The 27,914-nt window shown below is 44.0% G+C and overlaps 1 protein-coding gene across 1 annotated transcript in view; it reads right to left on the bottom strand.

Moving 5' to 3' along the window:
• Nucleotides 1–11,759: 11,759 nt before the first annotated feature.
• Nucleotides 11,760–27,914, bottom strand: part of rbm10 (RNA binding motif protein 10) — a 59,413-nt gene continuing 43,258 nt past the window's right edge. Inside the window, exons 15-18 of the mRNA XM_064921992.1 lie at nucleotides 27,902–27,914; nucleotides 17,526–17,714; nucleotides 16,836–16,972; nucleotides 11,760–12,329 (exon numbers count right to left, since the gene is read on the bottom strand). The exon at nucleotides 27,902–27,914 is cut by the window's right edge and continues 47 nt beyond it. Coding sequence (XP_064778064.1) covers nucleotides 12,239–12,329; nucleotides 16,836–16,972; nucleotides 17,526–17,714; nucleotides 27,902–27,914 — 430 coding nt within the window. The 3' untranslated portion in view covers nucleotides 11,760–12,238. The remainder of the gene's footprint in view (nucleotides 12,330–16,835; nucleotides 16,973–17,525; nucleotides 17,715–27,901) is intronic.

Raw genomic sequence — 27,914 nt, 5'->3', positions numbered from 1 at the left:
TGTGATGAGAGGAGACTGTTATAAGCTGTGTGATGAGAGGAGACTGCTATAGTCAGCTGTGTGATGAGAGGAGACTCTGCTATAGTCAGCTGTGTGATGGGAGGAGACTCTGCTATAGTCAGCTATGTGATGGGAGGAGACTCTGCTATAGTCAGCTGTGTGATGAGAGGGGAGACTGCCATAGTCAGCTGTGTGATGAGAGAAGACTCTGCTATAGTCAGCTGTGTGATGAGAGGAGACTCTGCTATAGTCAGCTGTGTGATGAGAGGAGACTCTGCTATAGTCAGCTGTGTGATGAGAGGAGACTGCTATAGTCAGCTGTGTGATGGGAGGAGACTCTGCTATAGTCAGCTGTGTGATGGGAGGAGACTCTGCTATAGTCAGCTGTGTGATGAGAGGGGAGACTGCTATAGTCAGCTGTGTGATGGGAGAAGACTGCTATAGTCAGCTGTGTGATGAGAGGGGAGACTGCTATAGTCAGCTGTGTGATGGGAGGAGACTCTGCTATAGTCAGCTGTGTGATGAGAGGGGAGACTGCTATAGTCAGCTGTGTGATGAGAGGGGAGACTGCTATAATCAGCTGTGTGATGAGAGGAGACTCTGCTATAGTCAGCTGTGTGATGGGAGGAGACTCTGCTATAGTCAGCTATGTGATGGGAGGAGACTCTGCTATAGTCAGCTGTGTGATGAGAGGGGAGACTGCTATAGTCAGCTGTGTGATGAGAGAGGAGACTGCCATAGTCAGCTGTGTGATGAGAGAAGACTCTGCTATAGTCAGCTGTGTGATGAGAGGAGACTCTGCTATAGTCAGCTGTGTGATGAGAGGAGACTGCTATAGTCAGCTGTGTGATGGGAGGAGACTCTGCTATAGTCAGCTGTGTGATGGGAGGAGACTCTGCTATAGTCAGCTGTGTGATGAGAGGGGAGACTGCTATAGTCAGCTGTGTGATGGGAGAAGACTGCTATAGTCAGCTGTGTGATGGGAGGGGAGATTCTGCTCAGGGATATAACAAAGTCCTTTGTGAAATGGTGTGAGGCCAATTACTTGGACCTGAATGTACTGAAGACCAAGGAGCGAGTGGTAGATTTGAGGACAAATGTTAGATATGTTTTAATCCCATTTCTATTAATTGTGAAGAGGTTGGTACTGTTGACTCTTATAAGTACTTGGGTGTTAACAGTGGACAACAAACTCAACTGGAAGTTGAATTCCCAACAGAGTCGACTGAAAAGCCCAATCCAGTCTCCATTGTTACGCGTCCTGTCTGTGTAAGTCATTGATGATGCTGTGATAAAAACAAATTCCCAAGTCGAGATACATTTTTTTATTTTACCAGGTAAGTCAGTTAAGAACAAATTCTTATTGTCAATGACAGTCTAGGAACAGTGGGTTAACTGCCTTGTTCAGGGGAACAGTGGGTTAACTGCCTTGTTCAGGGGAACAGTGGGTTAACTGCCTGTTCAGGGGAACAGTGGGTTAACTGCCTGTTCAGGGGAACAGTGGGTTAACTGCCTGTTCAGGAGAACAGTGGGTTAACTGGACTAGGAAAAGTGGGTTAACTTGTCTAGGAACAGTGGCTTAACTGGCCTAGGAACAGTGGGTTAACTTGCCTTGTTCAGGGGCAGAACGACAGATTTGTACCATGTCAGCTCGGGGATTTGAACTTGCAACCTTCCGGTTACTAGTCCAACGCTCTAACCACTAGGCTACCCTGCCGTAATAAATTAATACTCTACTCTACTGAGGAAGTTAGGCGAGCAATTCAATGGATATTAATCATCAAAGAGGTAATATGTGTGCTCATAAGAATACGTTGAAGACTAGCTGTACTGGGTGCAGATGACTGAACTGCTCACCTTTGTGTCTGGATCTGCAGGTAGACGGGGAGGCATACCAAGGTATTGGTATGTCACATGTACCATCATCCTCCCTGACCTCTTCAATGAATACCCCATAGGCCTCTACATTATGGACAGGGGTTGTGTATGAAAACCATTAGCGGAAAACAGTTGTTTTTTCCCCCCCCCGTTTACATTCACCACAAAAACCAAGGTATGAGTACTGTTGTGCGTATGTTTTGTTAATCATCTGCATTAGTCACTATTTTGGGGATTCACAGACTCTGATCCTCCCTTCACACCTCTGATGAATACAAACAGGAAATCTATTCGATCACCGTGCAAAATCATTCTGGCTGTGGATACGGAGAACATCAACGAGCCAGAGGATACAAGGGCCTTCGGAAAGTATTCATACCCCTCGACTCTTCCCACATTTTGTTACGTTACAGCCTTACAGGCTGACTACACCGCTCGTGTCGCGTGCGCGCTGCAAAACAAATGTAGAAATCTATATTATTCAATTATTGCACCCACACTGCTTGCGCAAGCAAACGAGCGTCTGCGTTGCCAAGGGCTAAAATAGAAGTCGGTTCTATTTCTGACGCAGATCGTGCTGCAAGTCCTGCCTCTCCCACCTCCTCATTGGTTTATTGAAGCAGGTACCCACGTGAGAGTTTGTTTTGATATTTTAACCTGCGTGTCGTGATCGCGTTTGGTGACAAAATACATTTATGCACGATGGCGCATGCTCGCATTCGGGTTGGGTTCCGTGTAACAAGCTTAAAATATCAAAACAAACTCTGAACCAATTATATTAATTTGGGGACAGGTCGAAAAACATTAAACATTTATGGCAATTTAGCTAGCTAGCTTGCTAGCTAATTTGTCCTATTTAGCTAGCTTGCTGTTGCTAGCTAATTTGTCCTGGGATATAAACATTGAGTTATTTTACCTGAAATGCACAATGTCCTCTGACAATTAATCCACACATAAAACGGTCAGCCGAGTCATTTCTAGTCATCTCTCCTCCTTCCAGGCTTTTTCTTCTCTGGACTTTATATTGCGATTGACAACTTTCATAAATTAGGTGCATTACCACCACTGACCTCGTTCGTCTTTCTGTCACCCACGTGGGTATAACCAATGAGGGGATGGCACGTGGGTACCTGCTTCTATAAACCAATGAGGTGGGAGAGGCAGGACTTGCAGCGCGAACCGCGTCAGAAATAGAACTGACTTCTATTTTAGCCCTTGGCAACGCAGACGCTCATTGGCGCGCACGAGCAGTGTGGGTGCAATAATTGAATAATATAGATTTCTAAATGTATTTTGCAACGCGAGCCTGTTATTCTAAAATGTATACAATTAATTTTTATCCTCATCAATCTACACACAACACCCCATAACAAAAAAGAGAAAACACGTTTTTAGAAATAAAAAACAGAAATACCTTATTTACATAAGTATTCAGACCCTTTGCTAGGAGACTAAATTGAGATCAGATGCATCCTGTTTCCATTGATCATCCTTGAGATGTTTCTACAACTTGATTGGAGTCCACCTGTGGTAAATTCAATGGATTGGACGTGATTTGGAAAGGCACACACCTGTCTATATAAGGTCCCAGAGTTGACAACGCATGTCAGTGCAAAAACCAAACCATGAGGTCGAAGGAATTGTCCGTAGAGCTCCGAGACAGGATGGCGTCGAGGCACATATCTGGGGAAGGGTACCAAAAAATGTCTGCAGCAAACCAGTAAATCAAGCCAGTCTATCATGCCAGTCGATCAAACCAGTCAACCAAACCAGTCAACCAAACCAGTCAATCACTCCAATCAATCACTCCAGTCAATCACTCCAGTCAATCAAGCCAGTCAATCAAGCCAGTTAATCAAGCCAGTAAATTCTAGGGTTAAAATTATCAAGGTACTATCAAGTTATAGGGGGGGTTAAAAGATTTGGAGCTTTGTAATTTGAACGATTGAGATCCGACAACCCGATCAAACAAAAAAACATGATAAAAATGAGACAAAGATCATGACAGTCAGTATTTCAAATAAAAAGACAAACTAAATCTCTTTTTTTTTCTCCCCAGAACCAAATACTGTATTACAATATAAATTTACTGCAAATTTCATGTTTTATTTGTACACACACATATCAGAATGATATTACTATTGGTTCACACCCAATGCATTGTTAGTGTGATATAATGTCCATTGTCCATAGGAGGCCAGATCACTATCAGAATGTTCTGTCCCCATCTCTATCTGGGTAAAAAAAAAAAATGCTCATTGTAAAATCCTCACATTGTCTAAGATGAGTCCCAAATGGCACCCTATTCCCTACATAGTGCACTACTTTTGACCAGGGCCTGTAGGGAATAGGGTACCATTTCAGACACTTGGCACCCTATTCCCTACATAGTGTGCTACTTTTGACCAGGGCCTGTAGGGAATAGGGTACCATTTCAGACACTTGGCACCCTATTCCCTACATAGTGTGCTACTTTTGACCAGGGCCTGTAGGGAATAGGGTACCATTTCAGACACTTGGCACCCTATTCCCTACATAGTGTGCTACTTTTGACCAGGGCATGTAGGGAATAGGGTACCATTTCAGACACTTGGCACCCTATTCCCTACATAGTGCACTACTTTTGACCAGGGCCTGTAGGGAATAGGGTACCATTTCAGACACTTGGCACCCTATTCCCTATATAGTGTGCTACTTTTGACCAGAACCTGTAGGGAATAGGGTACCATTTCAGACACTTGGCACCCTATTCCCTATATAGTGCACTACTTTTGACCAGGGCCTGTAGGGAATAGGGTACCATTTCAGACACTTGGCACCCTATTCTCTATATAGTGCGCTACTTTTGACCAGGGCATGTAGGGAATAGGGTACCATTTCAGACACTTGGCACCCTATTCCCTACATAGTGCACTACTTTTGACCAGGGCCTGTAGGGAATAGGGTACCATTTCAGACACTTGGCACCCTATTCCCTATATAGTGTGCTACTTTTGACCAGAACCTGTAGGGAATAGGGTACCATTTCAGACACTTGGCACCCTATTCCCTATATAGTGCACTACTTTTGACCAGGGCCTGTAGGGAATAGGGTACCATTTCAGACACTTGGCACCCTATTCCCTACATAGAGCTATGGGCCCTGGTCAAAAGTAGTGCAGGAATAGTGTGTCACAGGGGCTGCTATTAGAGACATAGTCATCTCACTCTCAGTATGATATCAAAGCCATACATACAGAACCCAAACAAATGTGGTGAATTGACGGTTATCTTTCGTGAATCTAAAACTCCTTTCTCTATCGTCCATGGCTGGCTGACTGTTGGTGATCACCTCCATATTGATTTCCCGTAGCGTTGATCTCCCGCAGCGTTGATCTCCCACAGCGTTGATCTCCCGTAGCGTTGACCTCCCGTAGCATTGACCTCCCACAGTGTTGATCTCCCGTAGCTTGACCTCCCGTAGCTTGACCTCCCGTAGCGTTGACCTCCCGTAGCGTTGACCTCCCGTAGCTTGACCTCCCGTAGCGTTGACCTCCCGTAGTGTTGACCTCCCGTAGTGTTGACCTCCCGTAGCGTTGACCTCCTGTAGCGTTGACCTCCCGTAGCGTTGATCTCCCACAGCGTTGATCTCCCGTATGGTTGATCTCCCGTAGTGTTGAACTCCCGTATCGTTGATCTCCCGTAGCGTTGACCTCCCGTAGCGTTGATCTCCCGTAGCGTTGACCTCCCGTAGCGTTGACCTCCCGTAGCGTTGACCTCCCGTATCGTTGATCTCCCGTAGCGTTGACCTCCCGTAGCGTTGATCCCCCATAGCATTGATCTCCTGTAGCGTTGATCTCTCGTAGCATTGATCTCTCGTAGCATTGATCTCTCGTAGCATTGACCTCCCGTAGCGTTGATCCCCCATAGCATTGATCTCCTGTAGCGTTGATCTCTCGTAGCATTGATCTCTCGTAGCATTGATCTCTCGTAGCATTGATCTCTCGTAGCATTGATCTCCCGTAGCGTTGATCTCCCATAGCGTTGATCTCCCATAGCGTTGATCTCCCATAGCATTGATCTCCCGCAGCGTTGATCTCCCATAGCGTTGATCTCCCATAGCGTTGATCTCCCATAGCGTTGATCTCCCATAGCGTTGATCTCCCACAGATTTGAGAAGGTTTCCGTGACAACCAGGCCACACTTCATCGGTTCCTTCCTTCCGATGTGTAGAATTTAAAAACAGGAGCCTATCTATCTATATATATATATGTAGGAGTGATATGGGAGAGCAGATGGTCCCAGTCCTGTCTGTGTGAGGAGTTTGAGCAGTAGGATACAGTTTCCCCTAAATGCTCATCTTGGGTCAGCCCCCCCCCCCCCCCCCCCCACTTCCGGTTAACCCTTTACACTCGTGGGAATTGGCCTACATGGATAGGGCTGAATTAAAATGTGTCTTACAGACGAAATATGACAAGCATATGCATAACCATGGTAGCAATTGAAAGGGAACAGTTTGGAGATCATGGGAAAATTATTAGACCAAAGGTGAGGACACAACAGTTCACCTGACACAAGACTGAATTCAAACATTACATGGTTCATTTTACATATACTGTACTTTTCACATTATTTGTTGATAATGAAATCTGAAATATATTCAGTAACATGTTAAGAATATTGCTGGAAAATGTGGGGTAGGTGCAACGTTAGACAAATAAATGTAAAGGGGTTGAGTGAGAGGTCTGACTGGTGTCTCCAAGTGGCCACACCTCTCCAAACTGTGGGATTTGAGTGAGAGGTCTAACTGGTGTCTCCAAGTGGCCACACCTCTCCAAACTGTGGGGTTTGAGTGAGAGGTCTGACTGGTGTCTCCAAGTGGCCACACACCTCTCCAAACTGTGGGGTTTGAGTGAGAGGTCTGACTGGTGTCTCCAAGTGGCCACACACCTCTCCGAACTGTGGGATTTGAGTGAGAGGTCTAACTGGTGTCTCCAAGTGGCCACACCTCTCCAAACTGTGGGGGTTGAGTGAGAGGTCTGACTGGTGTCTCCAAGTGGCCACACACCTCTCCAAACTGTGGGGGTTGAGTGAGAGGTCTAACTGGTGTCTCCAAGTGGCCACACCTCTCCAAACTGTGGGGGTTGAGTGAGAGGTCTGACTGGTGTCTCCAAGTGGCCACACACCTCTCCAAACTGTGGGGTTTGAGTGAGAGGTCTGACTGGTGTCTCCAAGTGGCCACACACCTCTCCAAACTGTGGGGGTTGAGTGAGAGGTCTGACTGGTGTCTCCAAGTGGCCACACACCTCTCCAAACTGTGGGGTTTGAGTGAGAGGTCTGACTGGTGTCTCCAAGTGGCCACACACCTCTCCAAACTGTGGGGGTTGAGTGAGAGGTCTGACTGGTGTCTCCAAGTGGCCACACCTCTCCAAACTGTGCATAGTTCCTAAGTCATTTCAATGCACATTTCTGACTTAAAGAAGTCTTCAGCTATAAGGTGCTTTTTTGAGCTCTCCGAGCTGGACCGTTGAGGAACGAGAGGAAGCACACCTGTAGTTGTTTTCTTTGGGACCATGCCCTTCGTCATCACACATTTACCGCTGTTGTTTAGACAAACCAAACACTGTCATTATAAATAGCAATCTAGGTCAGGTGGACGTCATTTAAAAGCCTGTTCTATTGCCAACATGACTAGCTAAGTTATAAAATATGATATTACAGTGTTAGGCTTCACAAGGCAATTCGGAGAAACAGACCATGATGTCGGCGTGCAGAGAAAAGAGTGATGACTGTATTCAGATGCGTGTGCAGAGTCAAACATAGTCTCGTTCTGTTCAGAACAACCCAGGGTATGACGACAAGTCATCTGGTAACTACATCAAACATAGTCTCGTTCTGTTCAGAACAACCCAGGGTATGACGACACGTCATCTGGTAACTACATCAAACATAGTCTCATTCTGTTCAGAACAACCCAGGGTATGACGACGAGTCATCTGGTAACTACATCAAACATAGTCTCGTTCTGTTCAGAACAACCCAGGGTATGACGACAAGTCATCTGGTAACTACATCAAACATAGTCTCGTTCCGTTCAGAACAACCCAGGGTATGACAACAAGTCATCTGGTAACTACATCAAACATAGTCTCGTTCTGTTCAGAACAACCCAGGGTATGACGACGAGTCATCTGGTAACTACATCAAACATAGTCTCGTTCTGTTCAGAACAACCCAGGGTATGGCGACAAGTCATCTGGTAACTACATCAAACATAGTCTCGTTCTGTTCAGAACAACCCAGGGTATGACGACAAGTCATCTGGTAACTACATCAAACATAGTCTCATTCTGTTCAGAACAACCCAGGGTATGACGACAAGTCATCTGGTAACTACATCAAACATAGTCTCATTCTGTTCAGAACAACCCAGGGTATGACGACGAGTCATCTGGTAACTACATCAAACATAGTCTCGTTCTGTTCAGAACAACCCAGGGTATGACGACGAGTCATCTGGTAACTACATCAAACATAGTCTCGTTCTGTTCAGAACAACCCAGGGTATGACGACGAGTCATCTGGTAACTACATCAAACATAGTCTCGTTCTGTTCAGAACAACCCAGGGTATGACGACGAGTCATCTTACATCAAACATAGTCTCATTCTGTTCAGAACAACCCAGGGTATGACGACGAGTCATCTGGTAACTACATCAAACATAGTCTCGTTCTGTTCAGAACAACCCAGGGTATGACGACGAGTCATCTGGTAACTACATCAAACATAGTCTCATTCTGTTCAGAACAACCCAGGGTATGACGACGAGTCATCTGGTAACTACATCAAACATAGTCTCGTTCTGTTCAGAACAACCCAGGGTATGACGACAAGTCATCTGGTAACTACATCAAACATAGTCTCATTCTGTTCAGAACAACCCAGGGTATGACGACAAGTCATCTGGTAACTACATCAAACATAGTCTCGTTCTGTTCAGAACAACCCAGGGTATGACGACGAGTCATCTGGTAACTACATCAAACATAGTCTCATTCTGTTCAGAACAACCCAGGGTATGACGACGAGTCATCTGGTAACTACATCAAACATAGTCTCGTTCTGTTCAGAACAACCCAGGGTATGACGACGAGTCATCTGGTAACTACATCAAACATAGTCTCGTTCTGTTCAGAACAACCCAGGGTATGACGACGAGTCATCTGGTAACTACATCAAACATAGTCTCATTCTGTTCAGAACAACCCAGGGTATGACGACAAGTCATCTGGTAACTACATCAAACATAGTCTCGTTCTGTTCAGAACAACCCAGGGTATGACGACACGTCATCTGGTAACTACATCAAACATAGTCTCATTCTGTTCAGAACAACCCAGGGTATGACGACAAGTCATCTGGTAACTACATCAAACATAGTCTCGTTCTGTTCAGAACAACCCAGGGTATGACGACGAGTCATCTGGTAACTACATCAAACATAGTCTCGTTCTGTTCAGAACAACCCAGGGGTATGACGACGAGTCATCTGGTAACTACATCAAACATAGTCTCATTCTGTTCAGAACAACCCAGGGTATGACGACAAGTCATCTGGTAACTACATCAAACATAGTCTCGTTCTGTTCAGAACAACCCAGGGTATGACGACAAGTCATCTGGTAACTACATCAAACATAGTCTCGTTCTGTTCAGAACAACCCAGGGTATGACGACAAGTCATCTGGTAACTACATCAAACATAGTCTCATTCTGTTCAGAACAACCCAGGGTATGACGACGAGTCATCTGGTAACTACATCAAACATAGTCTCGTTCTGTTCAGAACAACCCAGGGTATGACGACGAGTCATCTGGTAACTACATCAAACATAGTCTCGTTCTGTTCAGAACAACCCAGGGTATGACGACGAGTCATCTGGTAACTACATCAAACATAGTCTCGTTCTGTTCAGAACAACCCAGGGTATGACGACAAGTCATCTGGTAACTACATCAAACATAGTCTCATTCTGTTCAGAACAACCCAGGGTATGACAACAAATCATCTGGTAACTACATCAAACATAGTCTCATTCTGTTCAGAACAACCCAGGGTATGACGACGAGTCATCTGGTAACTACATCAAACATAGTCTCGTTCTGTTCAGAACAACCCAGGGTATGACGACAAGTCATCTGGTAACTACATCAAACATAGTCTCATTCTGTTCAGAACAACCCAGGGTATGACGACAAGTCATCTGGTAACTACATCAAACATAGTCTCGTTCTGTTCAGAACAACCCAGGGTATGACGACAAGTCATCTGGTAACTACATCAAACATAGTCTCATTCTGTTCAGAACAACCCAGGGTATGACGACACGTCATCTGGTAACTACATCAAACATAGTCTCGTTCTGTTCAGAACAACCCAGGGTATGACGACACGTCATCTGGTAACTACATCAAACATAGTCTCGTTCTGTTCAGAACAACCCAGGGTATGACGACGAGTCATCTGGTAACTACATCAAACATAGTCTCGTTCTGTTCAGAACAACCCAGGGTATGACGACAAGTCATCTGGTAACTACATCAAACATAGTCTCATTCTGTTCAGAACAACCCAGGGTATGACGACACGTCATCTGGTAACTACATCAAACATAGTCTCGTTCCGTTCAGAACAACCCAGGGTATGACGACAAGTCATCTGGTAACTACATCAAACATAGTCTCGTTCTGTTCAGAACAACCCAGGGTATGACGACGAGTCATCTGGTAACTACATCAAACATAGTCTCATTCTGTTCAGAACAACCCAGGGTATGACGACAAGTCATCTGGTAACTACATCAAACATAGTCTCGTTCTGTTCAGAACAACCCAGGGTATGACGACACGTCATCTGGTAACTACATCAAACATAGTCTCGTTCTGTTCAGAACAACCCAGGGTATGACGACAAGTCATCTGGTAACTACATCAAACATAGTCTCATTCTGTTCAGAACAACCCAGGGTATGACGACACGTCATCTGGTAACTACATCAAACATAGTCTCGTTCTGTTCAGAACAACCCAGGGTATGACGACAAGTCATCTGGTAACTACATCAAACATAGTCTCGTTCTGTTCAGAACAACCCAGGGTATGACGACACGTCATCTGGTAACTACATCAAACATAGTCTCGTTCTGTTCAGAACAACCCAGGGTATGACGACACGTCATCTGGTAACTACATCAAACATAGTCTCGTTCTGTTCAGAACAACCCAGGGTATGGCGACAAGTCATCTGATCTGGTAACTACATCAAACATAGTCTCATTCTGTTCAGAACAACCCAGGGTATGACGACAAGTCATCTGGTAACTACATCAAACATAGTCTCGTTCTGTTCAGAACAACCCAGGGTATGACGACAAGTCATCTGGTAACTACATCAAACATAGTCTCGTTCTGTTCAGAACAACCCAGGGTATGACGACAAGTCATCTGGTAACTACATCAAACATAGTCTCGTTCTGTTCAGAACAACCCAGGGTATGACGACAAGTCATCTGGTAACTACATCAAACATAGTCTCGTTCTGTTCAGAACAACCCAGGGTATGACGACACGTCATCTGGTAACTACATCAAACATAGTCTCGTTCTGTTCAGAACAACCCAGGGTATGACGACAAGTCATCTGGTAACTACATCAAACATAGTCTCATTCTGTTCAGAACAACCCAGGGTATGACGACACGTCATCTGGTAACTACATCAAACATAGTCTCGTTCTGTTCAGAACAACCCAGGGTATGACGACAAGTCATCTGGTAACTACATCAAACATAGTCTCGTTCTGTTCAGAACAACCCAGGGTATGACGACAAGTCATCTGGTAACTACATCAAACATAGTCTCGTTCTGTTCAGAACAACCCAGGGTATGACGACACGTCATCTGGTAACTGTACCCACAGGCGACGTATGACATCAGAGCGATATTTATTATAATCCTCAACAAAATGCATATAGTCCTCTTAATTTACTGCATTTTCCCTTCACTCAGACAGCAAAACATTTGCAAAAGTTGCGAGGAGGGACGGGTTGCAACTTTACGTTGCGCGAGGTGCTCAAGTTCAGACTGTCTGTCAGTCAAAACTCATGCATCGCTGTGATGAGCATATACGTTCCAATTTAGGTATTTATCGGTGCCCAAATCTGCCATTTTCAACCCGGATACGAGTATGAGTGTAAAGGGTTAAGGTTAGGATTGGGGGACGGGAAGCTGATCCTAGATCTGTACCCAGGGAGCCTAGTCCTGTGCGATGGTTGAATGTCTGGGGTTAGAGGTTAGAGGTCGGGGTTTAAAGGTCAGGGGTCAGTCCACTTGCACGTTACGTAGCAGCAGTCCTTTCTTCACCCCTCCCTGCAGCATCCTGGCACCTAGACTACTGCCAGCCGTACCATCACTACAGAAAGATAAGGAGAGAGGGACGACGTGAGAGAGATGGATGGAGGGAGAGAGAGGGATGGAGGGAGAGAGAGGGATGGAAAGAGAGAGGGGGAGAGAGAGGTGATGGAAAGAGAGAGGGATGGAAAGAGAGAGGGATGGAAAGAGAGAGATGGATGGAAAGAGAGAGGGGGAGAGAGAGGCGATGGAGAGAGAGGGAGGGAGATAGAGGCGAGATGGATGGCGGGAGAGAGGGGGATGGAAAGAGAGAGGGGAGAGAGAGGGAGGGAGATAGGAGAGAGGGAGAAGAGAGAGAGGAGAGAGAGAGGGATGGAAAGAGAGAGGGATGGAAAGAGAGGGATGGAGAGAGAGAGGGATGGAAAGAGAGCGGGGGAGAGAGAGGCGATGGAGAGAGAGGGAGGAAGATAGAGGAGAGAGAGAGGAGAGATGGATGGAGGGAGAGAGGAGGATGGAAAGAGAGAGGGGGAGAGAGAGGCAATGGAGAGAGAGGGAGGGAGATAGAGGAGAGAGAGAGGAGAGATGGATGGAGGGAGAGAGGTGGATGGAAAGAGAGAGGGGGAGAGAGAGGCAATGGAGAGAGAGGGAGGGAGATAGAGGAGAAGAGTGGGGAAGGTGAGAAAAGAGGAAGAGGGAAAATAGGGAGAAGAGAGAGAGGGAGAGAATGTGTTAGGTGTGGAAGTTTGTCTATGTGTTGGATGTGAGTGTGTGTGTGTGTGTGTACAGTTGAAGTCGGAGGTTTACATAGCCAAATACATTTAAACTCAGTTTTTCACAATTCCTGACATATAATCCTAGTATAAATTCCCTGTTTTAGGTCAGTTAGGATCACCACTTTATTTTAAGAATGTGAAATGTCAGAATAATAGTAGAGATAATTATTTATTTCAGCTTTTATTCCTTTCATCCCATTCCCAGTGTGTCAGAAGTTTACATACACTCAATTAGTATTTGGTAGCATTGCCTTTAAGTTGTTTAACTTGGGTCAAACGTTTCGGGTAGCCTTCCACAAGCTTCCCACATGGGACAGCTGCGTGGTCCCATGGTGTTTATACTTGCGTACTATTGTTTGTACAGATGAATGTGGTACCTTCAGGCGTTGGACCAGACTTGTGGAGGTCTACATTTTTTTTCAGAGATCTTGGCTGATTTCTTTTGATTTTCCCATGATGTCAAGCAAAGAGGCACTGAGTTTGAAGGTAGGCCTTGAAATACATCCACAGGTACACCTCCAATTGACTCAAATGATGTCAATTAGCCTATCAGAAGCTTCTAAAGCCATTATAGAATTTTCTGGAATTTTCCAAGCTGTTTAAAGGCACAATCAACTTAGTGTATGTAAACTTCTGACCCACTGGAATTGTGATACAGTGAATTATAAGTGAAATAATCTGCCTGTAAACAATTGTTGGAAAAATTATTTGTGTCATGCACAAAGTAGATGTCCTAACCGACTTCCCAAAACTATAGTTTGTTAACAAGAAATTTGTGGAGTGGTTGAAAAACTAGTTTTAATGACTCAGACCTAAGTGTATGTAAACTAGTTTTAATGACTCCAACCTAAGTGTATGTAAACTAGTTTTAATGACTCCAACCTGAGTGTATGTAAACTAGTTTTAATGACTCCAACCTAAGTGTCTGTAAACTAGTTTTAATGACTCCAACCTAAGTGTATGTAAACTAGTTTTAATGACTCCAACCTAAGTGTATGTAAACTAGTTTTAATGACTCCAACCTAAGTGTATGTAAACGAGTTTTAATGACTCCAACCTAAGTGTCTGTAAACTAGTTTTAATGACTCCAACCTAAGTGTATGTAAACTAGTTTTAATGACTCCAACCTAAGTGTATGTAAACTAGTTTTAATGACTCCAACCTAAGTGTCTGTAAACTAGTTTTAATGACTCCAACCTTAAATGTAAATGCATGTAAACTAGTTTTAATGACTCCAACCTAAGTGTATGTAAACTAGTTTTAATGACTCCAACCTAAGTGTATGTAAACGAGTTTTAATGACTCCAACCTAAGTGTATGTAAACTAGTTTTAATGACTCCAACCTAAGTGTATGTAAACTAGTTTTAATGACTCAGACCTAAGTGTATGTAAACTAGTTTTAATGACTCCAACCTAAGTGTCTGTAAACTAGTTTTAATGACTCCAACCTCAGTGTCTGTAAACTAGTTTTAATGACTCCAACCTCAGTGTATGTAAACTAGTTTTAATGACTCCAACCTCAGTGGATGTAAACTAGTTTTAATGACTCCAACCTCAGTGTCTGTAAACTAGTTTTAATGACTCCAACCTCAGTGTATGTAAACTAGTTTTAATGACTCCAACCTAAGTGTATGTAAACTAGTTTTAATGACTCCAACCTCAGTGTCTGTAAACTAGTTTTAATGACTCCAACCTGAGTGTATGTAAACTAGTTTTAATGACTCCAACCTAAGTGTATGTAAACTAGTTCTAATGACTCCAACCTCAGTGTGTGTAAACTAGTTTTAATGACTCCAACCTCAGTGTGTGTAAACTAGTTTTAATGACTCCAACCTCAGTGTATGTAAACTAGTTTTAATGACTCCAACCTCAGTGGATGTAAACTAGTTTTAATGACTCCAACCTAAGTGTATGTAAACTAGTTCTAATGACTCCAACCTCAGTGTGTGTAATCTAGTTTTAATGACTCCACCCTAAGTGTATGTAAACTAGTTTTAATGACTCCAACCTGAGTGTATGTAAACTAGTTTTAATGACTCCAACCTAAGTGTATGTAAACTAGTTTTAATGACTCCAACCTAAGTGTATGTAAACTAGTTTTAATGACTCCAACCTCAGTGTATGTAAACTAGTTCTAATGACTCCAACCTCAGTGTGTGTAAACTAGTTTTAATGACTCCAACCTAAGTGTATGTAAACTAGTTTTAATGACTCCAATCTCAGTGTATGTAAACTAGTTTTAATGACTCCAACCTCAGTGTATGTAAACTAGTTTTAATGACTCCAACCTCAGTGTCTGTAAACTAGTTTTAATGACTCCAACCTTAAATGTAAATGTATGTAAACTAGTTTTAATGACTCCAACCTAAGTGTATGTAAACTAGTTTTAATGACTCCAACCTAAGTGTCTGTAAACTAGTTTTAATGACTCCAACCTCAGTGTGTGTAAACTAGTTTTAATGACTCCAACCTCAGTGTATGTAAACTAGTTTTAATGACTCCAACCTCAGTGGATGTAAACTAGTTTTAATGACTCCAACCTCAGTGTATGTAAACTAGTTTTAATGACTCCAACCTAAGTGTATGTAAACTAGTTCTAATGACTCCAACCTCAGTGTGTGTAAACTAGTTTTAATGACTCCAACCTAAGTGGATGTAAACTAGTTTTAATGACTCCAACCTCAGTGTATGTAAACTAGTTTTAATGACTCCAACCTAAGTGTATGTAAACTAGTTTTAATGACTCCAACCTCAGTGTATGTAAACTAGTTTTAATGACTCCAACCTCAGTGTGTGTAAACTAGTTTTAATGACTCCAACCTAAGTGTATGTAAACTAGTTTTAATGACTCCAACCTAAGTGTATGTAAACTAGTTTTAATGACTCCAACCTCAGTGTGTGTAAACTAGTTTTAATGACTCCAACCTCAGTGTATGTAAACTAGTTTTAATGACTCCAACCTCAGTGTATGTAAACTAGTTTTAATGACTCCAACCTAAGTGTATGTAAACTAGTTTTAATGACTCCAACCTCAGTGTATGTAAACTAGTTCTAATGACTCCAACCTCAGTGTCTGTAAACTAGTTTTAATGACTCCAACCTCAGTGTCTGTAAACTAGTTTTAATGACTCCAACCTCAGTGGATGTAAACTAGTTTTAATGACTCCAACCTCAGTGTATGTAAACTAGTTTTAATGACTCCAACCTCAGTGTCTGTAAACTAGTTTTAATGACTCCAACCTAAGTGTCTGTAAACTAGTTTTAATGACTCCAACCTCAGTGGATGTAAACTTCTGACTGGAAGAATCCTTTTTTATTCAATCGCCTGCCAATTCTCAGAAGGCAGCCCGACCTCTGACCCCTTTATCTCTGCCTTCTTTTCATGCAAATGACGGAGATCTGGTTCTGTTCCCGGGAGAGCGGTATGTCGTTCACTTCAGGCTCGTCGGACTCGTTAAAGGGAGAAAAGGATTCTGCCAGTTCGTGGTGAGTCATCGTTGTTCTGATGTACAGAGGTTATTTTCGGTCATAAGAGATGGTAGCAGCAACATTATGTACATAATAACTTACAAACAAAGCAAAGAAACAAAACAAAAAACACACAATTGGATCGGAACGCCTACAATGTCAGCCTTCTTCTCCAGCGTCATCTGTGTGTGTGTGTGTGTGTGTGTGTGTGTGTGTGTGTGTGTGTGTGTGTGTGTGTGTGTGTGTGTGTGTGTGTGTGTGTGTGTGTGTGTGTGTGTGTGTGTGTGTGTGTGTGTGTGTGTGTGAGAGAGACAGCAGTGCTTACAGGGGGCTGTATTTCCTCTTCTTGGGGTCTGGTGGCTCTGTGGACGGCCCTCCTTTGTCTTTCCTCTCCCCCGCCTCCGCCCCCACCACCGCCCCTATACCCCCCTCTTGCTGTGACCTCCGCTGCTCCAGGTTTTGCTGAGGGAGGAGATGAAGAGGTTAAAGGTTAGTCAGAGGTCAAGGGGAATATGTTCCAGAAAGCTGGATCAATAAACTGGATAAACTTGGACTGCAGATTAACAGTCAAGACAAACTGGGACTGCAGATTAGCAGTCAAGATAAACTGGGACTGCAGGTTAACAGTCAAGACAAACTGGGACTGCAGATTAACAGTCAAGATAAACTGGGACTGCAGATTAACAGTCAAGACAAACTGGGACTGCAGATTAACAGTCAAGATAAACTGGGACTGCAGATTAACAGTCAAGACAAACTGGGACTGCAGATTAACAGTCAAGATAAACTGGGACTGCTATGGAACTCCTATGGATCACCTCCTTTCACATCAGAAGACAGAAACAGCTCTGACATCAGAAGAGGTGAGATGTGAGCCCCCGTAACGACTTCAGTTCAGGCCTTATATAGAAGTCAACCACCAATTTGGAAAATGCCTTATTACATAGTTATAGTAAAAGATTACATTGTGGCTTCGTGTCTGTGTTATGTTACTCCGTAGGCATGTTATAAGCACCTTGTGTAGCTCCGAGAGCTGTTGGTGTCGTATGAGAGCCTCCTTGCTGGGGAACTGTCTCCTACACAGCAGACAGGCTAGCTTAGCCCAGTCTGTCATCCTCTCATCCTTCTCTCCTCCCTCCTCTCCCTCGCTGTCCGTCTCGCCGCTGTAGGCCGGAACCAAACCCTGCACCTGAGGTGGAGAGCGCTAAGAAGGGAGAAAAAAACTGTGAAGTGAAGAGAGATGGCAGAGAAAGAAAAAGAGGGGAGGTGCACCAAGAGAGAGCAGCGTGTTCAACCTGACTAAATGGGGAGGGATGTAGAGCAGCGTGTTCAACCTGACTAAATGGGGAGGGAAGTAGAGCAGCGTGTTTAACCTGACTAAATGGGGAGGGAAGTAGAGCAGCGTGTTCAACCTGACTAAATGGGGAGGGAAGTAGAGCAGCGTGTTCTACCTGACTAAATGGGGAGGGAAGTAGAGCAGCGTGTTCAACCTGACTCAATGGGGAGGGAAGTAGAGCAGCGTGTTCTACCTGACTCAATGGGGAGGGAAGTAGAGCAGCGTGTTCAACCTGACTCAATGGGGAGGGAAGTAGAGCAGCGTGTTCTACCTGACTCAATGGGGAGAGAAGTAGAGCAAGGTGTTCTACCTGTCTCAATGGGGAGGAAAGAGGAGCAGCGTGTTCTACATGACTGGGACTCGTGGTCCTGTGTGGCTCAGTCGGTTGAGCATGGCGCTTGCAACGCCAAGCGTCGTGGGTTCGATTCCCGCTGGGGCCACCCATATGTAAAAGTAGTGGCCCCAGCCGACTTGTAAGTCGCTTTGGACAAAAGCGTCTGCTAAATGGGATATATATTATATATATATATATGACTCAATGGGTGGGAAGTAGAGCAGCGTGTTCTACCTGACTAAATGGGGAGGGAAGTAGAGCAGCGTGTTCAACCTTGACTCAATGGGGAGGGATGTAGAGCAGCGTGTTCTACCTGACTCAATGGGGAGGGAAGTAGAGCAGCGTGTTCTACCTGACTCAATGGGGAGGGAAGTAGAGCAGCGTGTTCTACCTTGACTCAATGGGGAGGGAAGTAGAGCAGCGTGTTCTACCTGACTCAATGGGGAGGGAAGTAGAGCAGCGTGTTCTACCTGACTCAATGGGGAGGGAAGTAGAGCAGCGTGTTCTACCTGACTCAATGGGGAGGGAAGTAGAGCAGCGTGTTCTACCTGACTCAATGGGGAGGGAAGTAGAGCAGCGTGTTCTACCTGACTAAATGGGGAGGGAAGTAGAGCAGCGTGTTCTACCTGACTCAATGGGGAGGGAAGTAGAGCAGCGTGTTCTACCTGACTCAATGGGGAGGGAAGTAGAGCAGCGTGTTCTACCTGACTAAATGGGGAGGGAAGTAGAGCAGCGTGTTCTACCTGACTCAATGGGGAGGGAAGTAGAGCAGCGTGTTCTACCTGTCTCAATGGGGAGGGAAGTAGAGCAGCGTGTTCTACCTGACTCAATGGGGAGGGAAGTAGAGCAGCGTGTTCTACCTGACTCAATGGGGAGGAAAGAGGAGCAGCGTGTTCTACCTGACTCAATGGGGAGGAAAGAGGAGCAGCGTGTTCTACCTGACTCAATGGGTGGGAGGTAGAGCAGCGTGTTCTACCTGACTCAATGGGGAGGGAAGTAGAGCAGCGTGTTCTACCTGACTCAATGGGGAGGGAAGTAGAGCAGCGTGTTCTACCTGACTCAATGGGGAGGGAAGTAGAGCAGCGTGTTCTACATGACTCAATGGGTGGGAGGTAGAGCAGCGTGTTCTACCTGACTAAATGGGGAGGGAAGTAGAGCAGCGTGTTATACCTTGACTCAATGGGGAGGGAAGTAGAGCAGCGTGTTCTACCTGACTCAATGGGGAGGGAAGTAGAGCAGCGTGTTCTACCTGACTCAATGGGTGGGAAGTAGTGCAGCGTGTTCTACCTGACTCAATGGGGAGGGAAGTAGAGCAGCGTGTTCTACCTGACTAAATGGGTGGGAAGTAGAGCAGCGTGTTCTACCTGACTCAATGGGGAGGGAAGTAGAGCAGCGTGTTCTACCTGACTCAATGGGGAGGGAAGTAGAGCAGCGTGTTCTACCTTGACTCAATGGGGAGGGAAGTAGAGCAGCGTGTTCTACCTGACTCAATGGGTGGGAGGTAGAGCAAGGTGTTCTACCTGTCTCAATGGGGTGGGAAGTAGAGCAGCGTGTTCTACCTGACTCAATGGGGAGGGAAGTAGAGCAGCGTGTTCTACCTGACTCAATGGGGAGGGAAGTAGAGCAGCGTGTTCTACCTGACTCAATGGGGAGGGAAATAGAGCAGCGTGTTCTACCTGACTCAATGGGTGGGAAGTAGAGCAGCGTGTTCTACCTGTCTCAATGGGGAGGGAAGTAGAGCAGCGTATTCTACCTGACTCAATGGGGAGGGAAATAGAGCAGCGTGTTCTACCTGACTAAATGGGGAAGGAAGTAGAGCAGCGTATTCTACCTGACTCAATGGGTGGGAAGTAGAGCAGCGTGTTCTACCTGGCTCAATGGGGAGGAAAGTAGAGCAGCGTGTTCTACCTGACTCAATGGGGTGGGAAGTAGAGCAGCGTGTTCTACCTGACTCAATGGGGTGGGAAGTAGAGCAGCGTGTTCTACCTGAATCAATGGGGAGGGAAGTAGAGCAGCGTGTTCTACCTGACTCAATGGGGAGGGAAGTAGAGCAGCGTGTTCTACCTGTCTCAATGGGTGGGAAATAGAGCAGCGTGTTCTACCTGACTCAATGGGGAGGGAAGTAGAGCAGCGTGTTCTACCTGACTCAATGGGGAGGGAAGTAGAGCAGCGTATTCTACCTGACTCAATGGGGAGGGAAGTAGAGCAGCGTGTTCTACCTGACTCAATGGGGAGGAAGTAGAGCAGCGTGTTCTACCTGACTCAATGGGGAGGGAAGTAGAGCAGCGTGTTCTACCTGACTCAATGGGGAGGGAAGTAGAGCAGCGTATTCTACCTGACTCAATGGGTGGGAAGTAGAGCAGCGTGTTCTACCTGGCTCAATGGGGAGGAAAGTAGAGCAGCGTGTTCTACCTGACTCAATGGGGTGGGAAGTAGAGCAGCGTGTTCTACCTGACTCAATGGGGAGGGAAGTAGAGCAGCGTGTTCTACCTGACTCAATGGGGAGGGAAGTACAGCAGCGTGTTCTACCTGTCTCAATGGGTGGGAAGTAGAGCAGCGTGTTCTACCTGACTCAATGGGGAGGGAAGTAGAGCAGCGTGTTCTACCTGTCTCAATGGGTGGGAAGTAGAGCAGCGTGTTCTACCTGACTCAATGGGGAGGGAAGTAGAGCAGCGTGTTCTACCTGACTCAATGGGGAGGGAAGTAGAGCAGCGTGTTCAACCTGACTCAATGGGGAGGGAAGGAGAGCAGCGTGTTCTACCTGACTCAATGGGGAGAGAAGTAGAGCAGCGTGTTCTAAACACTACTACCGTCTGACTGTTTAATAAACACTACTACTACCGTCCGACTGTTTAATAAACACTACTACTACCGTCCGACTGTTTAATAAACACTACTACTACCGTCTGACTGTTTAATAAACACTACTACCGTCTGACTGTTTAATAAACACTACTACTACCATCTGACTGTTTAATAAACACTACTACTACCGTCTGACTGTTTAATAAACACTACTACTACCGTCTGACTGTTTAATAAACACTACTACCGTCCGACTGTTTAATAAACAGTACCACTACCGTCTGACTGTTTAATAAACACTACTACTACCATCTGACTGTTTAATAAACACTACTACTACCGTCCGACTGTTTAATAAACACTACTACTACCGTCTGACTGTTTAATAAACACTACTACTACCGTCTGACTGTTTAATAAACACTACTACTACCATCTGACTGTTTAATAAACACTACTACTACCGTCTGACTGTTTAATAAACACTACTACTACCGTCCGACTGTTTAATAAACACTACTACCATCTGACTGTTTAATAAACACTACTACTACCGTCTGACTGTTTAATAAACACTACTACCGTCCGACTGTTTAATAAACACTACTACCATCTGACTGTTTAATAAACACTACTACTACCGTCTGACTGTTTAATAAACACTACTACCGTCCGACTGTTTAATAAACACTACTACCGTCTGACTGTTTAATAAACACTACTACTACCGTCTGACTGTTTAATAAACACTACTACTACCGTCTGACTGTTTAATAAACACTACTACTACCGTCCGACTGTTTAATAAACACTACTACTACCATCTGACTGTTTAATAAACACTACAACTACCGTCTGACTGTTTAATAAACACTACTACTACCATCTGACTGTTTAATAAACAATACTACCGTCCGACTGTTTAATAAACACTACTACCGTCTGACTGTTTAATAAACACTACTACTACCGTCTGACTGTTTAATAAACACTACTACTACCGTCTGACTGTTTAATAAACACTACTACTACCGTCCGACTGTTTAATAAACACTACTACTACCATCTGACTGTTTAATAAACACTACTACTACCGTCTGACTGTTTAATAAACACTACTACTACCGTCTGACTGTTTAATAAACACTACTACCGTCTGACTGTTTAATAAACACTACTACTACCGTCTGACTGTTTAATAAACACTACTACTACCGTCTGACTGTTTAATAAACACTACTACTACCGTCTGACTGTTTAATAAACACTACTACCGTCTGACTGTTTAATAAACACTACTACTACCATCTGACTGTTTAATAAACACTACTACCGTCTGACTGTTTAATAAACACTACTACTACCGTCTGACTGTTTAATAAACACTACTACCGTCTGACTGTTTAATAAACACTACTACTACCGTCTGACTGTTTAATAAACACTACTACCGTCTGACTGTTTAATAAACACTACTACTACCGTCTGACTGTTTAATAAACACTACTACTACCGTCTGACTGTTTAATAAACACTACTACTACCGTCTGACTGTTTAATAAACACTACTACTACCGTCTGACTGTTTAATAAACACTACTACTACCGTCCGACTGTTTAATAAACACTACTACCGTCTGACTGTTTAATAAACACTACTACTACCGTCCGACTGTTTAATAAACACTACTACTACCGTCTGACTGTTTAATAAACACTACTACTACCGTCTGACTGTTTAATAAACACTACTACTACCGTCTGACTGTTTAATAAACACTACTACTACCGTCTGACTGTTTAATAAACACTACCACCGTCCGACTGTTTAATAAACACTACTACCTTCTGACTATTAGGGATTGAGGTGTGACCAGGTACTAGAGATGGAGGTGTGACCAGGTACTAGAGATGGAGGTGTGACCAGGTACTAGAGATGGAGGTGTGACCAGTCACCAGGGATGGAGTTGTGACCAGGGATGGAGTTGTGACCAGGGATGGAGTTGTGACCAGGGATGGAGTTGTGACCAGGGATGGAGTTGTGACCAGTGCATTCTGAAAGTATTCAGACCCCTTAACTTTTTACACATTTTGTTACGCTACAACCTTGTTCTAAAATGTATTAAATAAATATTTTTCTTCTCAATCTACACACAATACCCTTTAATGACATCACAATACCCCTTAATGACAACACAATAACCCTTAATGACATCACAATACCCCATAATGACATCACAATACCCCTTAATGACAACACAATAACCCTTAATGACATCACAATACCCCATAATGACGTCGCAATACCCCATAATGACAAAGCAAAACTGTTTTTTAGAATTTTTTGCAAATGTATAAAAAAATGCTAACTTATTTACATGAGTATTCAGACCCTTAGCTATGAGACCTGAAATTGAGCTCAAGTGAATCCTGTTTCCATTGATCATCCTTGAGGTGTTTCTACAACTTGATTGGAGTCCACCTGTGGTAAATTCAATGGATTGGACGTGATTTGGAAAGGCACACACCTGTCTATATAAGGTCCCACAGTTGACAGTGCATGTCAGTGCAAAAACCAAGCCATGAGTACGAAGTAATGGTCTGTAGAGCTCCGAGACAGGATTGTGTCGAGGCACAGATCTGGGAAAGGGTACCAAAACATGTCTGCAGCATTGAAGGTCCCCAAGAACACAGTGGCCTCCATCATTCTTAAAGTTTGGAACTACCAAAGTTTGGAACTACCATGGCTCTCCCTAGAGCTGGCCGCCCGGCCAAACTGAGCAATCGGGGGAGAATGGCCTTGGTCAGGGAGATGACCAAGAACCGGTTGGTCACCCTGACAGATCTATAGTTCCTCTGTGGAGATGGGAGAAACTTCTAGAAGGACAATCATCTCTGCAGCACTCTGCCAATCAGGCCTTTATGTTATTGTGGCCAGACGGAAACCACTCCTCAGTAAAAGACACATGACAGCCCGATTGGAGTTTGCCAAAAGGCACCTAAAGACTCTCAGACCATGAGAAACAAGATTCTCTGGTCTGATGAAACCAAGATCGAACTCTTGGCCTGAATGCTAAGCTTCATGTCTGGAGGAAACTTGGCACCATCCCTACGGTGAAGCATGGTGGTGGCAGCATCATGTCGGGAGGAAACTTGGCACCATCCCTACGGTGAAGCATGGTGGTGGCAGCATCATGTCTGGAGGAAACTTGGCACCATCCCTACGGTGAAGCATGGTGGTGGCAGCATCATGTCTGGAGGAAACTTGGCACCATCCCTACGGTGAAGCATGGTGGTGGCAGCATCATGTCTGGAGGAAACCTTGCTCCATCCCTACGGTGAAGCATGGTGGTGGCAGCATCATGTCCGGAGGAAACCTGGCACTGTCCCTACGGTGAAGCATGGTGGTGGCAGCATCATGCGGTGGGGATGTTTTTCAGCGGAAGGGACTGGGAGACTAGTCAGGATCGAGGCAAAGAGGAACGGAGCAAAGCACAGAGAGATCCTTGATGAAAACCTGCTCCAGAGCGCTCAGGACCTCAGACTGGGGTGAAGGTTCACCTTCCAACCTTCCAACAGGACAACGACTCTAAGCACACAGCCAAGACAAGGCAGGAGTGGCTTCGGTACAAGTCTCTGACGGTTCTTGAGTGGCCCAGCTAGAGCCTGGACTTGAACCCAATCGAACATCTCTGGAGAGACCTGAAAATAGCTGTGCAGCAACGCTCCCCATCCAAGCTGACAGAGCTTGAGAAGATCTGCACAGAAGAATGGGAGAAACTCCCCAAATACAGGCATGCCAAGCTTCTAGCAACATACCCAAGAAGACATGAGGCTGTAATCGCTGCCAAAGGTGCTTCAACAAAGTACTGAATAAAGGGTCTGAATAAATGTGATTTTCAGTTTTTTATTTTGAACAAATTTGCGAAAATTTCTACAAACCTGTTTTTGTTTTGTCATTATGGGATATTGTGTATAGATTGACCAGGGGAAAAAAACAATGTAATACATTTTAGAATAAGGCTGCAACGTAACACAATGTGGAAAAAGTCAAAGGGTCTGAATCAATTCCGAAAGCACTGTATTTATAGGTGTCGTGTAGTTTATAATGTATTTATAGCTGTCGTGTAGCTTGGACTCTATTTATAGCTGTCGTGTAGCTTGGACTCTATTTATAGCTGTCGTGTAGTTTGGACTCTATTTATAGCTGTCGTGTAGTTTGGACTCTATTTATAGCTGTCGTGTAGCTTGGACTCTATTTATAGCTGTCGTGTAGCTTGGACTCTATTTATAGCTGTCATGTAGTTTGGACTCTATTTATAGCTGTCGTGTAGCTTGGACTCTATTTATAGCTGTCGTGTAGTTTGGACTCTATTTATAGCTGTCGTGTAGCTTGGACTCTATTTATAGCTGTCGTGTAGTTTGGGATGTATTTATAGCTGTCGTGTAGTTTGGGATGTATTTATAGCTGTCGTGTAGTTTGGGATGTATTTATAGCTGTCGTGTAGTTTGGACTGTATTTATAGCTGTAGAGAAGAATGGGAGAAACTCCCCAAATACAGGTGTGCCAAGCTTGTAGCGTCATACCCAAGGAGACTCAATGCTGTAAGGTGCTTCAACAAAGTACTGAGTAAATGGTCTGAATACTTATGTAAATGTGATATTTCAGCTTTTTTTTTTTAAATAACTTTGCTAAAATTTCTACAAACCTGTTTTTGCTTTGTCATTATAGGGTATCGTGATGTCATTATAGGGTATTGTGATGTCATTATAGGGTATTGTGATGTCATGATAGGGTATTGTGATGTCATTATAGGGTATTGTGATGTCATGATAGGGTATTGTGATGTCATTATAGGGTATCGTGATGTCATTATAGGGTATTGTGATGTCATTATAGGGTATTGTGATGTCATGATAGGGTATTGTGATGTCATTATAGGGTATTGTGATGTCATGATAGGGTATTGTGATGTCATTATAGGGTATCGTGATGTCATTATAGGGTATTGTGATGTCATTATAGGGTATTGTGATGTCATTATAGGGTATTGTGATGTCATGATAGGGTATTGTGATGTCATTATAGGGTATTGTGATGTCATGATAGGGTACTGTGTGTAGATTGATGGGGTGGGGGGGGGAACAGTTTCATCCATTTTAGAATAAGGCTGTAACGTAACAAAATGTGGGAAACGTCAAGGGGTCTGAATGCTTTCCGAATGCCCTGTTTGCAGGATAGATTCAAGCTCTGAGGTAAACAGCTCTCTGCTGGTCTGTCTACCTCCACAAGTAATGTCTTTACCCAATGGATGATATTAAAGCTTCATCGCCTTAAAGTTGTTAGCAATTTTACACGTTTAAAAAAAAATCTTGTTTTCTTCGGATGCTTGCAGTGCAAGGAATTCTTTGATGCCTCTTTCTGAAATATGGCTATTTCGTTGTTGTTTTTTTTACCCTGGCTTTATAGTGCTGACTGCAATTGTGAGATTATAAACTGCGAATGTGGAAGAGATCATTGGCTAATAAATGTGCAGGTAGCATTTCCTTCACACAAAATATTCTATAATGTCACACTTATCGCTGTTTTGAAGCCTCTGTTGAAGAAATGGTTGTGTTGTCTTGTCCTGTTTTCACCGCATCCAATTGTGAAATGACTGATTTGGACTCATACTGTTTGTAAGCTTTAAGTAATCTTTTGTGAAATTATTTGAAAGCGGACGTTTTCTTGAGAATTGTCAAAACAGGAAAGGCTTTTTTTGTTGTTGTTACCCTGAAGACGATTTTGGGGAAATAGTTAGATGTTGAAATAACATCCTTACCTAAATGTCATTTACAGGTCATTACATTTACATTTATAGGACTGTACTTCCTCACCGATATCACGGAATCTGGGAAGGCCCTCATGGTAGAATGCCTCATCAAAATGTTAAGATGTAATTATATTTCATATCGGCCTCCTCGACCCCCAACAATCGGCATCGGCGTTTAAAAATCATTCTCTAATCTAAACTTGTATTAATCATAGCCGAATACTGACCGGGCAAATTGTCGCTCTCTGCCCGCATGGCAAAATAATTATAAAGGTCCAATCCAGCTGTTTTTATGTCAATATCAAATCAGTTCTGGGTAACAATTAAGTACCTTAATGTGATTTTTAAATTATTTTTTTTATATCAGAAACAAAAATAGCTTCTTAGCAAAGAGCAATTTCTCAAGCAGTAATTTTGCTAGGACTGTCTGGGGGTGGTCTGAGTTGGGGAGAAAACTTCAAATGAGCTGTTATTGGCAGACAGGTTTGGAACTCTCTTTCTTATTGGTCTATTAACTAATTTACCGCCTGGTGATGTCACCATGGAAGGCCAAAACTCCACCCCACCAAAACAGGCTGAAATTTCAGGCGGTCTTTTCAAGCAGCTGAAATACTAAAAGGACATTATCATAATTTTCACAATTTCTCAGTATCATTCCAACTTCAGCGTGGAAATATAAAAACACAAAAAATCAAATCTTTGATTGCACTGGGTATTTGTGTTTGCAACATGGTCTCTACACCCCATGGCAAAATGTGTAGAATTATAGGAAATTACCTTTAAAACTAAACATTTTCTTTCCACCGTCAAGAGGGCGACCAATAAAATGTTTTCCCACATGGTGGGGGGCCCTCCCAAACCAAATCTCTCTTAGGGCCCCCAAATACCTAGAGCCGGGCCTGGCGAGCGAGAGAGAAAGAGAGAGAGAGAGAGAGAGAGAGAGAGAGAGAGAGAGAGAGAGAGAGAGAGAGAGAGAGGAGAGAGAGAGAGAGTGAAAGAGAGGAGAGAGAGAGTGAAAGAGAGAGAGGAAGGGAGAGGGAGAAGGACAACCATTGGAATAGCAAGAGCAGGAAACAGAGAAACAGAGGGAGAGGGGTGTGTACCTCTCTGTCTGTG

This window comes from Oncorhynchus masou, chromosome 18 (assembly GCF_036934945.1).
Source record: "Oncorhynchus masou masou isolate Uvic2021 chromosome 18, UVic_Omas_1.1, whole genome shotgun sequence".
Classification (NCBI taxonomy): Eukaryota; Metazoa; Chordata; class Actinopteri; order Salmoniformes; family Salmonidae; genus Oncorhynchus; species Oncorhynchus masou.
The sequence above is the reverse complement of the archived record's forward strand: the minus strand, read 5'-3'. Positions and strand labels throughout refer to the sequence as shown.